General features: G+C 50.7%; 1 protein-coding gene, 1 long non-coding RNA gene and 1 pseudogene across 5 annotated transcripts in view; 2 read left to right on the top strand and 1 right to left on the bottom strand.

Annotated features, from left to right (window-relative positions):
• The window catches only part of LOC123578033, a 14,819-nt gene extending 10,607 nt beyond the window's left edge, over nt 1-4,212 (top strand). Inside the window, exon 3 of the long non-coding RNA XR_006702205.1 lies at nt 4,088-4,212. This is a non-coding gene — a long non-coding RNA (uncharacterized LOC123578033). The remainder of the gene's footprint in view (nt 1-4,087) is intronic.
• On the bottom strand, nt 2,830-15,739 carry LOC123577991 (sialic acid-binding Ig-like lectin 5). Of its 4 annotated transcripts, XM_045440454.1 has the most exons (10): nt 15,674-15,739; nt 15,222-15,596; nt 14,720-14,998; nt 14,116-14,160; nt 13,321-13,578; nt 12,934-13,224; nt 12,611-12,710; nt 11,941-12,022; nt 5,530-5,689; nt 2,830-3,015 (listed from the first exon to the last, which is right to left on the bottom strand). In XM_045440454.1, the coding sequence occupies exons 1-10, from the start codon at nt 15,708-15,710 to the stop codon at nt 2,990-2,992; spliced, it is 1,653 nt and encodes a 550-aa protein (XP_045296410.1). In that variant the 5' UTR covers nt 15,711-15,739; the 3' UTR covers nt 2,830-2,989. The 4 variants fall into 4 exon arrangements, with proteins under 4 accessions (XP_045296410.1, XP_045296409.1, XP_045296411.1 ...); XM_045440453.1 differs by lacking the exon at nt 2,830-3,015 and having other exon boundaries at nt 4,409-5,689; XM_045440455.1 differs by lacking the exons at nt 2,830-3,015; nt 5,530-5,689 and adding an exon at nt 10,188-10,352.
• Nucleotides 15,709-17,398, top strand: LOC123578497 (annotated as a pseudogene).

The raw sequence follows: 17,398 nt of genomic DNA, 5'->3' as shown, positions 1-17,398 counted from the left end.
AACCCGCTGGGAAGTGAGGAGAGGGAGGGTTTTCTGGACAGGGTGAGGGCAGAGTCAGCCCTGAGGGGCAAGGCATCCAGTGTTCTGTGAGAAATGCATTGTGTCTCTGAAGCTGAGTCCCCAGGATGAGTGGATTTTCAGAGGGTGACTAAGGAGAAGCTTGGACGTGCTCTGGCCAGCATCTCTGTCCCCTAGGACAGAATAACTCGCCGGTCAATCCCCTGACTTCTGATCTCTGCATCTGAGGCAAGTCAGGGAACTACCTCCAGGGGGCGCTCCGCCCATCCTGCCAGACCTGGGGACCTCCCAGCCCAAGGGTTGGTGCTGTCCATGGTTCTGGAGCAAAGCTGGGTGAGTTCAGGAAACCCCAACTCTGCCAAGGACCCCAATCCATAGGTGCAAGGTCCCGAGCTCTAGGCCAGCAGGGGACCTAGGTCGCAGCAATTTCTGAAAGTCCGGGGCCTTCTTAGGAAGGAGAAGCCAGAAGAAGGGGTGGAGTGGACCGGGCTCATCTCTGTGCTTTTCCCCTCAACCCTCTTGTTGCCTTAACATGCTTTTCACCTTGTGGTGTCTGCTGGCGAAGGGACAGGGAGGGACAAGGTCTTCTCTGAGGTTCCAGGTTATGTCATGCTGCTGGCCCTTGGACCACACTTTAAGAAGCAACCCTGTGCCCGGATCTCCCTCCGAGCAGAGGATTAGGAAAGAGATGGAGATTCACTGGAGGTCCTCATGTGCTGACTCAGGGTTGTACCTTTCTACGTATTGCCCCGTTGAACCCTCACAACCAATCCTAGAGAAGACTGGCTAACAATCCTCCTCATCCAGTGGGAAACTGAGACTTGATGTGATAAGCCACCTTCGCAGGGTCTCACATCACTGCGAGATCACCGTGCGTTTGGGGGCTGGGGTTGTGATCCACACAAACCTGACACCATAGATAGTGACTCCTGAACCCACTGTACCCTGGTCCCGGGAAAGCAGATGATGCACACTGGGAAGGTGTTTTACTTATAAGGGATGGAGACCATCAGACAATAGTCCGGGACTGATGGTGACAGCAGACAGCAGAAGGAGAGACCACCATGGGGTGGGGGGAATCTAAAGGTATCAAGATCGTGTCTCCAAGGACCAGTCCCCATGTCACCTTCTAACAATTTCGGGAGACTCTGCCCTAGTGGACATGCAACATGCTCGCTATTAGTGACAGAGTGGATTTCACTTAGCATTTGCCAGTGGAATGTCCCTAGAAAAGGAAGTTCTCCTGTGAACTTCATATTTTAGAGAAGCTACCAAGCTTGTCAGGCCTCCACTAAGAATTAAGATCTCAGTGCGACCTATAGAGAGGGTAGTTTTTGAGAATGTTAAGTCAGCTATGATGGAGCAGCGAACTGGGGGAGAAGCCGGGCATAATGGGGAAGAATGTGCAGAGATTTAAAACAAAACAAAAACCGGTCACCTGACTGGCTCAGTTGGTGGAGCATGAGGTTCTTGATCTTGGGGTTGTGAGTTCAAGCTTCGTGTTGGGTGTAGAGATTACTTTAAAATCTTTTTTAAAAACCCACACATGGGGCGCCTGGGTGGCGCAGTCGGTTAAGCGTCCGACTTCAGCCAGGTCACGATCTCGCGGTCCGTGAGTTTGAGCCCCGCGTCAGGCTCTGGGCTGATGGCTCAGAGCCTGGAGCCTGTTTCCGATTCTGTGTCTCCCTCTCTCTCTGCCCCTCCCCCGTTCATGCTCTGTCTCTCTCTGTCCCAAAAATAAATAAACGTTGAAAAAAAACAAAAACAAAACAAAAAAAAAAAAAACAAAAACACAAGAAACAACAAATGTTGGTGAGGCTGTGGAGAAAAAGGAACCCTCATGAGCTGTTGGTGGGAATGCAAACTGGCACAGCCACGGTGAGAAGACAGTATGTAGGTTCCTTAAAAAAATTAAAAATAGAACTACCATATGATCCAGTAATTCTACTGAGTATTTACCCAAAGAATACAAAAACCACTAATTCCAAAAGATATACACACCTCGATGTTTATTGCAACATTATTTACAATAGGCAAATTATGGAAGAGAGAAGTGTTCATCCAGAGATGCGTGGGTAAGAAAGACGTGGTATACATGCACAATGGAATATTGCTCAGCCATAAACAAGAATGAAATCTTGTCATTTACAACAACATGGATGGATCTAGACGGAATAAAGCTAAGCGAAGTAAGTCAGCCAGAGAGAGACAAATACCATATGATTTCACTCATATGTGGAATTTAAGAAACAAAACAAATGAACAAAGAAGAAAAGAGACAAATTGAAAAACAGACTCTTAACTCTAGAGAACAAACAGATGGTTACCAGAGGGGAGGTGGGGGAGATGGGGGAAATAGGTGATAGGGATTAAAAGTACACTTATCCTCATGATGAGCACTGAGTAAGATATAGAACTGTTGAGTCACCAGATTGTACCGGCTGAAATTAATATAACATTGTATGTTAACTATACTGGAATTAAACTAAAAACTAAAGTAAAATAAAATAAAATATAAAGGAAAGGAAAAGAAAAGAAAAGACAAGACAAAATAGAAAAGAAAATCCACAGGCCCAAAATGGCGTCACTTAAGTTAACACATACCTAACTGCAGTTTCAACCTCATATAACCAAGGCACAGAGTCGCAAGTGCACCTGCTCTGAGGATCCCAAACAGACTGGGTTGGCCACTCGCTGCTGACAAAATCTGAAGGCAGAGACATAAGCGGAGGTGGAACAAGAAAGGGATTTACTCCAGTGAGGCCAACCCCGGGGAAGACGCAGGACTAATGTCTCACTCTGTCTCCAGAGTGCTGAAAATATTCATAGGTTTATATAAGGAAAATGTGGGATGAAGGGCAGTGGGGACATGTGGCTGGGCAGTAAAGGTCAGGTTGATCATGGTCTTGGGATTAGTCATGCTGGGTCTTACTGGCCCAGGGCAGTCTTTTTATTGCTTGAGGGAGTAGTTTCAGTTCCCAACGAGGGATGCTTTGCCTGCAAGGTCTTTTGCTTGAGTGAAGAAATACGCTGGAAAGAACTTAATTAGAAAGTACAGACCAAGGTCAAAGTGGAGATGATTAAAGTCCTTGTTCTCTCCCAGAAATACAGTCTTAACCTCATTTGTTCAGAGAGCTCCTCCTTCTACTTTCCCCCTTATGGGGCCAAACCGCCCCGCAGATTCTTCTGGGGCTTCGCTGTAAATGTTCACGTCTTTTCATTGACACCCGCCCCTTCAGGGGGTTAGTGGTCTGGATCCTAAGCATTGTCTTCAGTCTCTCAGTAGATGCGGCAACGTATGAAACGCAATTACGTGCTTGTCGATCTTATATTCTTCCAGCTTGCTAAGCTCTCTTGTTCGTTCTCATCATTTGTATGTAGACATTGAACTATTTTATAGTCAGGAATTTTTTTAATCATTTATTTTTTTAAATTTACATCCAAGTTAGTTAGCATATAGCGCACTAATAATATCAGGAGTAGAATGCAGTGGTTCATCCCCTGCATATAACACCCAGTGCTCATCCCAACAAGTGTCTTCCTTAATGCCCCCTTGCCAATTTAGCCCATCTGCCCTCCCACAACCCCTCCAGCAACCCTCAGTTTGTTCTCTGTATTTAAGGGTCTCTTATGTTTTGTCGCCCTTCCCATTTTTGTATTATTTTTGCTTCCCTTCCCTCATGTTCATCTGTTTTATATCTTTTCCTTATGTGAGTGAAGTCATATGGTATTTGTCTTTTTTTGACTAATTTCACTTAGCATAATACCCTCTAGTTCCATCCACATTGTTGCAAATGGCAAGATTTCATTCCTTTTGATTGCCAAGTAATACTCCATTGTGTGTGTGTGTGTGTATACACACACACGCAATATATATATATATATATATATATATATATATATATATTCTTTATCCATTTATCCATCAATGGACATTTGGGCTCTTTCTATACTTTGGCTATTGACAATCAGTGCCAATGAGTTGGCCACAAGGACCTCTCCATCCCCTAAAGGAAGATGAGGTCATCTGCACAAGAAGACCCCTTATCTTTACAGAGCTCTTTACAAGAGCAGTCTTGCCTGAAACAATCCTTTCCTGTAGCTGATAACTTTCTTGCTCACCTCCTTCTAGAAAAACTTTTCTTTTGTATGGCAATCAAAAGCATAGTGTCAGGCAGTTGGGATCAGAAAAGCTTGTTGAAGGCACCTTGGTGGCTCAGTTGGTTAAGCATCCAACTCTTGACTTCAGCTCAGGTCATGATCTGACAGGTCGAGCCCCGCATCTGGCTCTCAGTGTAGAACCCGCTTTGAATCCTCTGCCCCTCCCTCACTCGCACACTCTCTCAAAAATAAATAAACATTTTTGAAAAAGAATAAAAACTCAACCGAGGAAATCTGGGCATGTAATTGGCTCTATTCAAAGCCTCATGAGTTTGGCAGTGTCCCTTCCAGTAAGGAGATGGGTGCCCTGAGGAGTTGTAAGTAGCAGAAGGTGTTTAAAGGCAGGAGGGTGGCATGAGGAAGTATTCTCAAAAGAAAGGAAGGATTTTTTCCCCCCAGATCGGGCCACCTTTTTGGGGGAAGATCTTACCCTGCAGGTGACCTCACCAGTGCTGATCAGGAAATTTCGGACCGACTGTTTAAAGGTCACATTTTTGGGAGAGGTTGAAACCACAGTGAGTCTTGGGTTTGCTGTTGTGGGGCAAGTGCCTCCACTCAGGGCCCATTGTTTCTTTTCCAACAGGAGATAGCAGGGGTTGGGGGGGGGTTGGTGGACTTCAAATGCCAGGGGTGGGGGCAGATGTTTGTGATGTATTGTCTAAGCCTAGGGAGCCTTGAATGGGTTTGTGGAGGAGACTCAGGGTCAGCTCTCTGGCTGTTGGACAGATCCCTGTGGGGGCCCATAAATGAGACAGGGAAGGGACTGGAGGTCAGGAGGTGATGGAATGTGCTGGAAGAATGGACAGATACAAGTGGGACGCAGAGAAGACCCCACAGAGATGATAAGATGCTGTATCGTGAAACCAAAATCCAGGCTGAGGGGCTGGTCTTTCCCTGGGGAGGCTTTGAAGGAGAATGACACCAGCCGGTTGCTACTGTGTGCCGGGGCGGTCACCCTCAGCCCCAGGGTAACTTTCCAGCAGGACCTTTCTGTCCAAAGAAGACAGATCAGTAGGCACTGAGCCCCATGGTGCGATAGGACCTCTGTTGGCTGATTTCTCTGTGTTAATTTCTTTACTGTTCACAACCACCTTTAAGGCAGAAGGCATGATCTCTGATTTACGGAACGGGAAAATGAAGCACGCAGAGATGAAGCGACTTGCTTGACAGGCTACGTTTGAGCCCAAATCTGCTCCACCCGGGGACACCCGGACAGTCCTGCTCCTTTATATCGCCACAGGGCTCCACGCACTTCATCAGTTGGCGCCTGACTTCTCCTCTCCCCGCAGGGGCTGGGCTTCCTGGCTCCAGGCGGCCCTCACTTGCTCGTCCTGATCTCCGAGTACTCACTGGTGCTGGTGGCCTCCTGGTCCTGAGGTTCCCTCATCTTTATCCCGTGAAAGCTGAAGGAGGCGTAATGGAGCTCCTGCTGCTCCCCCGAGGGAGGGGCATCCCCGGCAGGGGTCGTTTGATCTGGGGGGCTGTCTGGCCAGGGCTTCTTCCTGGAACCCTGAGTGAAAGAGAAACGAGAGTCGGAGAAGGAATGAGGCAGACGTGGTCCCCCTCAAGGGAGGTTGGGCTAATGGGACATTTGTTCATTCATCCTCCTATTCACACACATTTCCTATGAACCCAGTGATTCACTCATCCATTTATTTTTTTAAGTTTACTTATTTAATTTGAGAGAGAGAGAGAGAGAGAGAGCAGGGGAGGGCCAGAGGGAGTGAGAGAGAGGGAGAGAGAGAACCCCAAGCTGATAGTGTGGAGCCTGATGCTGGGCTCCAACTCACGAACCGTGAGATCATGACCTGACCTGACCTGAAGTCAAGAGACACCTACCCGACTGAGCTACCCAGCTGCCCTTCACTCATCCATTTAAAATTCTGTAACGCTATGACTGATTAGGCCATACTGAAGGCTTACTAATTACATTTAATTCACACACACACACACACACACAGTATGAATGATACTTATTATTCCCGTTTTACAGGCATGGTAGACTGAGGTGGGAGGCCCAAGATTACTCATCTAGTAACAGACAGAGCCAGGAACCAAACTCAGGCCTGTTGTGTTATTGGAAATAAAAAGAGGAGAAAATATGTGAACAAAAACAGTGGAGATAAAATTGAATTGAAGAGAGGTAAACCATTCCAGCTGAAAGGGCCCACAAGCGCAAGAAAAAAGACCAGGGAAACCTCACACCCCAATACAGTATAGTAAATTTTAAGAATATCAAAACCAGGGCGCCTGGGTGACTCAGTCAGTTAAGTGTCCGACTCTTGGTTTTGGCTCAGGTCATGATCTCATGGCTCGTGAGTTTGATCCCCGCATCAGGCTCAGCGCTGCTGGATGGAGAGCCTGCTTGGGATTCTCTCTCTGCCCCTCTCCTGCTTTCCCTCAAAATAAATAAATAAACTTAAAAAAAAAAAAAAAAGCTTTAAGAAGAAAAAAAAGAATATCAGAACCAAAGGGAAAGTGTAATGTGTTTTCAGTTTGGGTTTTCTTGTATTAAGACTTCTGAGGACTTGTGGGTTTGAGAACATTTATTTAATGCTCTGATCAACCGAACTCCACCAACCGAGCCAGCCAGGCACCCCAACCTAGGATCCTTTACAAATTTTTTTAATTTTAGCTTGTTTTATTTTTTATTTTTTAAAATTACATCCAAATTAGTTAGCATATAGTGCAACAATGATTTCAGGAGTAGGTTCCTTAGTGCCCCTTCCCCATTTAGCCAATCCCTCCTCCCACAACCCCCCTTTTTAATTTTTTAAGTAGGTTCCACACCCAACGTGGGGGCTGGAACTCACCACCCCAAGATCAAGAGTCACATGCTCTTCCAACTGAACCAGCCAGGCACCCCTGTGATATTTGTTAAATCAAAAAAAAAAAAAAAAAAAACCCTGTTAAAAATAGTTCAATGTCTACATACAAATGATGAGAACGAACAAGAGAGCTTAGCAAGCTGGAAGAACATAAGATCGACAAGCACGTAATTGCGTTTCATACGTTGCCGCATCTACTGAGAGACTGAAGACAATGCTTAGGATCCAGACCACTAACCCCCTGAAGGGGCGGGTGTCAATGAAAAGATGTGAACATTTACAGCGAAGCCCCAGAAGAATCTGCAGGGCGGTTTGGCCCCATAAGGGGGAAAGTAGAAGGAGGAGCTGTCTGAACAAATGAAGGAACTGGCTGGTGTTCAGTCTTTAGTCACTTACTGCCCACAATTCGTGTTCCACAGATCTCTGTTTACCAGAGGCCAGAGTCTGAGTGTGCTTACTTTCCCCATCACTGATTCAGGGGAGTGAGTCATTTGTTGAAATATGGGATCTTGGGGCGCCGGGGTGGCTCAGTCGGTTAAGCGCCCAACTCTTTTTTTTTTTTTTTCCAACGTTTATTTATTTTTGGGACAGAGAGAGACAGAGCATGAACGGGGGAGGGGCAGAGAGAGAGGGAGACACAGAATCGGAAACAGGCTCCAGGCTCTGAGCCATCAGCCCAGAGCCCGACGCGGGGCTCGAACTCACGGACCGCGAGATCGTGACCTGGCTGAAGTCGGACGCTTAACCGACTGCGCCACCCAGGCGCCCCCCAACTCTTGATTTCAGCTCAGGTCGTGATCTCACGGTTCACGGGATGGAGCCCCGCATCGGGTTCTGCACGGACATGTGGAGCCTGCTTGGGATTCTCTCTCTCTCTCTCTCTCTCTCTCTCTCTCTCTCTTTCTCTCTCTGACCTTCCCCCACTCATGCTGTTGCGTGCTCTCTCTCAAAATAAATAAACATGAAAAAAGAAAGATTCTCTCTCTCTCTCCCCATCTCCCTCACTTCTCTCTCTCTCTCCCTCACTTGTGCATGCGCGCGCTCTCTCTCTCAAGTTAAAAAAAAAAAAAAGAAATCTCTTAGAAGAAAAATACATCCGAAGAGAATGCATGAGATCAGGTGTTTCTTGTTCTGTATCTAAAGTCTAAAAGGATGAGTTGATTTTTGAAGGAAATGACACTATATTTGCATCAAATCAGCTGCTTTGATTCAGCAGCCATGGCAATGCTTTTAATTTTTAATTTTTTTAATATTTTACTTATTTTTGACAGAGAGAAAGACAGACTATGGGCAGGGGATGGGCAGAGAGGGAGCCACAGAATCCCAAGCAGGCTCCAGGCTCCGAGCTGTCAGCACAGAGCCTGACGCGGGGTTCGAACTCATGAACCGCGAGATCATGACCTGAGCCGAAGTGGACGCTTAACCGACTGAGCCACCAGGCGCCCCAAAGCCATGACAATTTAAAACAAGAATATCACAAACTTTTCAGACAGTATCCATATCTCTGTAAAAGAATGGTTCAGCAGGCTTATGAATCATATCTAAGAATGCTCCAGCTACCAAACCAGCAAGACTCTAAATGACACCTAAGACCAATCTGTAATTTTTTTTAAATGTTTTCATTCCCCATATCAGCGATAAGTGATCAGAAAATGCACTTTTAAAAAGATGGCATTTATAACAGTAACAAAACTAGTATTAAGGAAGAAAACTGACAAAAGGTTCGCAAGATGTGTTGAAGGATTTCTACATCTTTCTTGGGAAAAAAAAAAAAAACTTAGACTAATAGATAACCTGTTTTTGCAGACAAGGAGACTTGAGTTTATAAATAAGTATATTCTTCCCAAGTTGATCTACAGATGCAATGTCATTCCAGCCAAAACACTAACAGGAGTGTTTTTTGGAACTTGATAAACCGATTCTAATATTTAATAGAACAGCAAAAGTCCAGGAATAGCCAAGACACTATTTTAAAGAAGATTAAGGAGAGGAGCCTGCTCTATCAGACAGTAGGACTTAGTTTTGGGTCTGTAGATTCTATTGCCTCTATAGACAGTTCTGACTCAGGGACAGTAAAATCGACCACTGGAACAGAATAGAAGGCCACAGACAGAGGCCACGCATGTATAGACTTCTGATGTCTGACAGAGTAGAGGGCAGATCAGCAGAGAGGAGAGAGAGACATTATTCCAAACGTCGAGGAGGAACATACATAGATCAAAACTGCACACCACACACAAATCAACTCCGGGTAGATTAAGGCTTCACATGTCCAAAGGAACACGTAAAACTTTTAGTAGAAACTATACTTGAATATCATTCTAATCTTAGGAGAAGAAAGACTTTTTTAGGGGCACTCGGGTGGCTCAGTCGGTTAAACGTCCGACTCTTGATTTCTGCTCAGGTCATGATCTCAAGGTTCCTGAGTTGGAGCCTCACGTTGAGCTCCGCGCTGACAGTGCGGCCCCTCCCCTGCTCATGCTCGCGTGCTCTCTCTCTCTCTCTCTCAAAATAAATAAATAAACTTTACCAAATAGTTAAAAAAAATTAAAATTAAAAAAGAAAGATTGTCTTAAATGAAACCCAAAAGGCATTCAACAGAAAAGAGAAGATCAGGGGCACCCGGGTGGCTCAGTTGGTTAAGCCACCAACTCTTGATTTCGGCTCAGGTCGTGATCTCATGGTTTGTGAGTTCGAGGCCCACATCAGGCTCTGTGCTGACAGGGAAGAACCTGCTTGGGATTCTCCCTCTCCCTCTCTCTCTGCCCCTCCCCTGCTCTCTCTCTTTCTCTCTCTCTCTATTTCAAAATAAATAAATAAATAATTTAAAAAAAAAGAAAGCTATGTCAATCTATCTTTTAAAAAAAAGAACAGAGAAGATTAGTGAATATGGTTATATTGCAATTAAGAACTTATGTTCATCAAAGGTCACCTTTAAAAAGTGAAGACAAATTACTCACTGGAAGATATTTACAGTGCATATAACTGAAAAAAAGAAACCAGTATGAATGTATAAAGCTCTCCAATCAATTCAGTAAGAAAGTCAAACACCCTATGGGCTGCAGGGAAATGGGCTGCAGATGAGACCAGGAATTTTATTTTTTTAACATTTATTTTATTTTTGAGAGACAAAGAGAGAGAGAGGGCAGGGGAGGGGCTCTGAGAGAAGATCCAAAGTGGGCTCTGTGCCCAATGCGGGGCTCGAACTCTGAACGGTGAGATCATGACCTGAGCCAAAGCTGGACGCTTAACTGACTGAGCCACCCAGGCGTCCCGGGACCAAGCATTTTAGAGAGGAGGTGTTCATATGCCACTGAAGACAGAGATTTTCATGCTCCTTGACAACTAATGAAACGCAAATCAAAACCATAGCGAGAGAGTGAGACGACCCAAAAAATTGAGAAAACCAAGCACAGAGACTGTATAGGTCAACAGGATCCAAGAGGCACAGACAGGTGTACACATGGAAAACCATTTGTCAGGATAGGAACATTCACACACCCTCTGACCTAGTAATTAAATTCTTACGTAATGTTGCCAAAAAAACAAAAAAAAACGAACGCTCGTATGTGAATCCAATGAGATCTGGAGCAACTCAAATGTCCAGCAAGACGAGCTTAGGCAATAGACACGATCATAAAACGAAACACCGGGGGCGCCTGGGTGGCTCAGTCGGTTGAGCGGCCGACGTCAGCCCAGGTCACGATCTCGCGGTCCGTGAGTTCGAGCCCCGCGTCGGGCTCTGGGCTGATGGCTCAGAGCCTGGAGCCTGTTTCCGATTCTGTGTGTCTCCCTCTCTCTCTGCCCCTCCCCCGTGCATGCTCTGTCTCTCTCTGTCCCCAAAATAAATAAACGTTAAAAAAAAAAAGAAATTAAAAAAAAAAACAAAAACGAAACACCGTAAACAGGTAACTGCAGCTAACAACAGGCATGAATCTCCAGGACCTAATTTGCAGGGTTGATGAGTCCACAAAGGGAGCCGGAGAAGCGCGCAGAGGGTGCCACCCTTTGTAGGTTCAGAAATAGTTACACGAAACAGCGCGTATCTCAGGTATACACACATATACGGGGTAACAGTGGCAACGAAAGCTTCAGAGCAGCCTTCCCGAGGACGGGGTCACAGAGCAACACGAGCAGATGGAGGTTACTGTCAGTGTCTGAGGTCTGAGGCTGGATGGCGGGTTCATCGTTGCTCATCATATTATGGACAAAACGAGTACGTGCACGCAAACAATGCCCGTTCCAGGGACTGGTCATGAACAACGCATTCCGGATAACTCCATGTAGGGCACCACGGCCCCAGTTTCATAAAAGGGCAGAAGGGACACAGTGGACAGGGGCGGAGTGAGAGACAACTGCAGCCCCCACCGGCAAAGATATCCCAAACACGACGAAATGCAGCGGTGTTGTGGGATGTGCCCCTCGAGACGGGGCTGGACACGGAGCTCTGGGGACGTAGAGGAGGGAGGCGTGGGCGTTGGCAGGGAAGGAAATGGCAAAGCTTTCCCAGAGCAGAAGATGTTGATACGTGAAGTGGGGTGACGGAAATGGGGACAGAAGGGCATTTCTGGTGGGAGGAGCTGTCTGCGCAAAGGGTCCGAGCGGTAGGGGAGACCACGAGAAGGCCAGTGTGGCTGCACCATAGCCAGACCAGGGCTGGAGTGGCCATCAAGGGACACCTCCTGAAGGACTTCAAACATGGGACAAGGAATGTGACTTGATTCTCAAAGCACTGGGAACAAGCATCATTGAAACTCCGGAAGGGCTGGAAGGGAAGTAGGGAAGAGTGGAGTAGGGAAGTCACCTCCCAGGTGACTGCTCAGGTGACCAGGCTGGGGCAGGGGCGGGGAAATGCTGAGGAGCTCCGTGTGGAGTCCCCAGTGGACAGGTCCAGAGCCCCCCCACTGCACGAGAAGACCCCGGCATCACTCACCCAGTCGACTGTACCCATGACAGGGTCTTCATTAGCCATGCCCTCTTGACTCCCAGACGCTTGCTTCCTGCGGGCTTTCACCCTAAAAGGAGAAAGCAGCACGCTGCAGCCACGAAGGCTCCCGTGGGCAGGCTGTCTGCTCCCCGGCCAATCCGCTGAGGTATCCGGTCTGGAACCAGACAGGCCAGGAAGCACTCCATCCCCCGGGGTGACCAGAGGTTTGGCCAGACTGAACTTCCATCACGAAAGATCCGTCTAACACAGAAAAACTTGTACACGCCGGGGCACCCGGGTGGCTCTGTCGGTCAAGCTCGGGTCGTGATCTCGCGGTTCGTGAGTCCGAAGCCTGCATCGGGCTCTGTGCTGACAGCTCAGAGCCCGGAGCCTGCTTCGGAGTCTGTGTCTCCCCCTCTCTCTGCTCTCCCCCGGCTCATGTTCGGTCTCTCTCTGTTTCTCAATAATAAATAAACGTTAACATTTTTGTTTAAGTCCAGAAGAGGCAAATCCAGAGAGATGGAAAATAGACTGGTGGTCCCCTAGGACTGGGGGAGGATGGGGACAGGATGAAAATGAAGGAGCGCATTTCTTCTCTCGAGCTGCCCTACTCAGCCCTGTACTTCTGGGATGGGGGACCTCCCCGCACTCCCCGCGCCTCCCCGAACAGACTTACACCCAGAAGACGAGGAGACACAGGCACAGGCACAGCAGAGCCATGGCTCCGGCGCCTCCCACAGCTGCAGTCGCGGTTTCTGCCAGGGAGAGCGACTTCCCTGCGGAGAGAGGGAGACCGAACTGCAGGAGTCAGTCTCTTGCCTTCCTAGCTCCTTGCAGAACTCACTGAAGGGCCTGCTGAGGCCCGAGATGGACCACCCTGTCCCACCAATCGCCCCCCGCCCCACGCCCACCCAGACCGTCTTCTCCAGGATGCAGACTCCTTCCCCACCCCCACCCCCACCCCCGGCTCTGCCCACCCTTCCCCCACAGCCCCCAGACCTGGCAGCAACACCAGGACGGCGGCGGTGCTCTGGGCCCCGTGCTCATTCCGGGCCTCGCAGCCGAGTCTGAGGTCGGAGCGCAGCGGCCCCCTGAGGCTCAGGGAGCTGTTGGCCCAGGGCCCCTCGGAGCTGGAGGTGACGGTCAAGGAGGCGTCGCTGTGGTTCCCCTCCAGCAGCCCCTCCCCCAGCCGCCAGCGCAGGGTGGGGGCCGGCCGGGCTCGGGCGGAGCAGGTGCAGCCCAGCCCCTCGCCCTCCCAGGAGCAGGAGGGGCCGAGCAGCCGCGGGGGGCCTGCAGGGGGGACAGGAGGGGCAGGGTCAGCGACGCCTCTGCTCCCCAGGCCCCGGGCGTCCCGCCCCCCCTCCCCCCGGGGGTCCCCACACTCACAGACCACAGAGAGACGCAGGGAGACGTGCTGGGAGCCCAGCGAGTTCTGAGCTCGGCAGGTGAGCGTCCCTTCCTCCGCAGCCCCGACTTGAGGCAGCTCCAGGATGTGGGTCTTGTACATGGGGGTGGCATTCAGGGCAGGGGACCCCCAGAACCAGCTCAGCTCGGCGGGGGGGTTGCTGGCAGCAGCACAGAGCAGCCGCAAAGCTTGGCCCTCCCAGATGAGAAGGGATGAGGTGTTTTCCAGAATGCTGAGGGCTTTGGGGGAGAGATGTAGAGAGAGGAGAGAGAGGCATTGAGACAGGCGCTGGAGACCGGCAGTCTCCATGTCTCCCTCCGCCCCAGGATCTGGTTGGCATCTCCCTCGCCTTCCCTGGCCCACTGACTTGGGTCCAACAGGGCTCAAAGGCTGGGCTTTACGCCCAAAAGAGGTTGACCTCAAGTGTCCGGGCTTCGCATCTTCAGAGAAGGCTCGGTGCCCCCACTGGGACACGCCTGGACTGTTTGGTGGCCTCAGTCGGTGAACTCTGAACTCGGCAGGAAACAGGATGGAGGAGGCTGGGGCGGGAGGGGAGGAGGAAAACCACAGCAGCGCCCCGTAGAGGTGAACAGAGTGTGCCTGAGCACGCCACTTTTGCACCCAGGCAAGGTGGAGGAGGGAGGGTGGTGATCTTTATCCGTGCTCTTCCCTTATCTGGTCCCATTCCAGCTACGATCCCCATCCCACATGGTGGAAGCCGCCCCCCCCCCATCCAAGGCCAGGTCCCAGCCCCCAAGAGGACAGTTCTTTCCTACCTGTGACATTGCTGAAGATGCTGATGGTGAGGTTGTGGGGGGCATCTGGGGTAGAAAGATACGGCTCTGCTTCAGAGGTGAGGATTGGGATGGAAACTGACCCAGCACCCATGGAGGGGTGGGGAGCACTGGGAAGGGGTGGGGTGCACTGGGAAAGGGTAGGGAGCACTGACAAGGTGGGGAGCACTGGGAAGGGGGGGAGCACTGAGAAGGGGTGGGGAGCACTAAGAAGGGGTAGGAAGCACTAGAAACAGATAGGGAGCACTGGAAAGGCATAGGGGAGCACTCGGAAGGGGTGGGTGCATTGGGAAAGGGCCGGGAGCATCAGGAAAGGGTGGGAGCACTGGAAAGGGTTAGGGAGGACTGGGAAGGGGTAGGGAGCACCAAGTAGGGGTAGGGGAGCACTAAAAAGGGTAGGAAGCACTAGGAAGGGGTAGGGAGCACTGGAAAGGCATAGGGGAACACTGAGAAGGGGTGGGGAGCATTGGGAAGGGGTAGGGGAACACTGAGAAGGTGAAGATGGCCGTCTTTGCTCTCTCTCCTCGCCCCCCACCAGCTCAAACCCCACTGCCCTGAGGGACCCTACCGTCTCTCCAGCACTCACAGGAGACATTGAGCCAGATGGTTCTTTCCACGGTGGCCTGAACTTCTGGCAGTTTCACCTGACAGGTGAGGTTGGTGCCATGGTCCTGCGGCCTCGGGGTGAAGGTCACCACCGAGGAATGCAGGGTCTCGGGGTCCAGCGAGTCCAGAGCAGCCCCCACCCAGGAGAATGTGAGAGGTCTTCCCCCTTCGCAGGACCCCGGCAGGCGGCAGGTCAGCTCTGCGGGCCAGCCAGACTTGAGGGGCTCCGGGAAGTGGATGTCGGGTTCCTGTGTCAGGGCTGAGGAAGAGACAGGGAGGTGCCCGGGCCCCAGGGAGGCGGGGACCCACGGGGTGACCCTGAGAGGGTCCGGGCCTCAGGGCCCAAGCTGACCCCGGGCCCCGTTCTCTCTTCCAACCGTCCCAGCCGCAAGACCCGGGGCAGGGAATGTTCCGGCGTCCCGTGCCTGCTCTAAGAGGGGGTGTCCGCATCCCAGAGCCCTCCCCCGGGGCCCCTGCTGTACCTGCCACCCGCAGAGTCATCGTCGTATGTGTGTAAGTATATCTCACGTCTTCTCCTCTCTCCACTCGGAAAAAGTAGACTCCCTCGTCACTCTTCATGGCGTCTCCGATTCTCAGGGAGCAGTTGTAGGCCCAGGGGTCCCCGACGAGGCGGAATCGGCCCCGGGCCTCTGTCCTCACTGCTCTCTGTGGGTTGTTCGTAGCCACCGGAGAACGGTTGCTTGAGGCGTCCCTATCCCGGAACCAGTATATGTAGAGCATCGTGCGGGAATACCACGGCTTCCAGGGGTAGGAGAAGGAACAGGGTACGTGGACACACAGACCCTCCTGCACGGTCACGGATTCCTCCACTCGGAGCTGGTACTCTGGATCCTCCCCTGGGGGCACACGGAGGCTCAGCCGGGGCTCCAGCCCCTCCCACCTGTGCCCAGCCCTCCTCCCGAGGCCCACTCACCCCCCAACAGCAGGGGCAGCAGCAGCAGGGGCACCATGTCCGCACCGGCCAGGGCAGGAGCCCAGAGTGCCCCAAATGTGGGGTGAGGCCAAGGAAGCCCCAACAGGAAGCCGTGTGTGACAGAGCTGTGGTCACCACGGAAGGGGAACTTGGGCAGCACAGGCCGTGGGGGGGTAGGGGGGTGCGGTGAGTTGGGAACTAAGAAGTTATCTTGTCTCATCTCTGCATCTGACACAGCCCGTGAAAATACCGAGGGCCCCGGAGGCTGGGGTGCTCATCCAGATGTGAATCTGAGGGTGGTCACCCGGCCAATGCCATTTAAGCAAGAGTGAGGTGAGCGAAGGGCAAGAGCAGCTGGGAAAGAGAAGCAGGGAGCCTGTGGGCAGCCTCAGCCCCTTCCCCCAGCCCTTTCTCTTCCCAGCTCCCCATCAGCCTGTGCAACCAGGCGGGCTGCTTCGAGGAGTTTCGTGCCAGACCGGTGGGTCTTAGGTCCTTCTCATGCCCTACAGTCCCTTTTACCAAACCTGGGGCCCTCCGAGCCCCAGCCCCGGGACTTCAGCAGTCACGGGTGGGCGGGGACGCCCAGCCACTGCTCAAAGAATTTGCTGAGCCTACCAGGAAGTCAGCAGGACTCAAGCAACAGGAGGAAAATTTGCAACAGTTGTAATAGTCCACAAAGCACCTTGCCCAGGAAATGCAACAGTTAGGAACTGGACGCTCCGAAAGAACAAAGGACGCCAACTGAATGACTTCTCCGCAGCCTTAAAGGATTTTCAGGCTGGGTGGAGAGGAGGGTCTGCAAAGGAAAAGGAGAAGATTGCCAGAGCGAGAGCCGCACGTCTCCCTGCAGAGGGGAGGCCACGGAAGAGCAGCGCCTGTCCTTTGATGGCCACGACGAGTGGGACCAGATGCAGAACCAGGGGAATGACGTGGCCACCTCGGAGCAGGAACTGGAACTGATTAAAGAGAGGGAAAGGGCAGTTCGGCAGCTGCAGGCTCACACGTTGGACGTCCGTCAGAGGTTTAAAGATTTGCCCGTGATGATCCGTGACCAAGGAGACCCCACTGACAGCACGGAAGCCGACGGAGAAGGCCCAGAGGCGCGTGCAGACAGAGCCACGCCGGTCAGTTTCCGCAAGCTGCTTACGATCAGAAAAGAAAATCTCGCAAGAACGTCTGTATTCTGGTGCTTGTCCTGTTGGTTATCACTGTTCCCTTGGTACTTAGTATCTGACAGATTTATAAATGAAGCGATTGCCTCGGAGCTACCCTCTGCTTAGCTGTAGGGGGTCCTTCTGGAACAGACTGATCCAGGGAAGAGAGCAGAGGCCGGATCGTCATAATTGAGTTAGAAACTAGCTACCCACCAGACCGTGTGTATCAATTTACACACACACTCTATTGATTTCCCAAATTAGGAGTTAATTTACGTGCATTTTGCTTGCTCTTGTATTTTGAGTGCCCTTCATCCCAAGGGCTTACTGGAATTTCCGTTCTAGACATTCTTGTTTTGACAGGTGACACCAGGGTCTTGTAATACCGCCCTTTTAGTGTAAACGAGATTCATCTTTTTACCAACAACTGGGATAGAATTACTCTCTGGCACCCAGGATCTCGGAGTCTGGCAGAAACTATATAATAAGCCAGCACCTTTCATTATGGAACCTTTTCATTTGAATTTCTTTATCTGCTTTGAAAGATTTTTAGCAATGTGTTTAACTGGAA

This window comes from Leopardus geoffroyi, chromosome E2 (assembly GCF_018350155.1).
Source record: "Leopardus geoffroyi isolate Oge1 chromosome E2, O.geoffroyi_Oge1_pat1.0, whole genome shotgun sequence".
Classification (NCBI taxonomy): Eukaryota; Metazoa; Chordata; class Mammalia; order Carnivora; family Felidae; genus Leopardus; species Leopardus geoffroyi.
Note: the sequence above shows the minus strand (reverse complement) of the source record. Positions and strands in the feature narration are given on the sequence as shown.

Bases quoted from the DNA above. Each gene is read 5' to 3' on its own strand.
- LOC123577991 (XM_045440452.1), bottom strand. From the start codon at position 15,710: ATGGTGCCCCTGCTGCTGCTGCCCCTGCTGTTGGGGG. The intron at 12,023-12,610 runs GTAAGTCTGTTC...TTCTCCTTTTAG, and splicing joins TGTCTCCTCGTCTTCTGGGT to GGTGAAAGCCCGCAGGAAGC. The intron at 11,698-11,940 runs GTGAGTGATGCC...CCATGTTTGAAG, and splicing joins TCATGGGTACAGTCGACTGG to TCCTTCAGGAGGTGTCCCTT.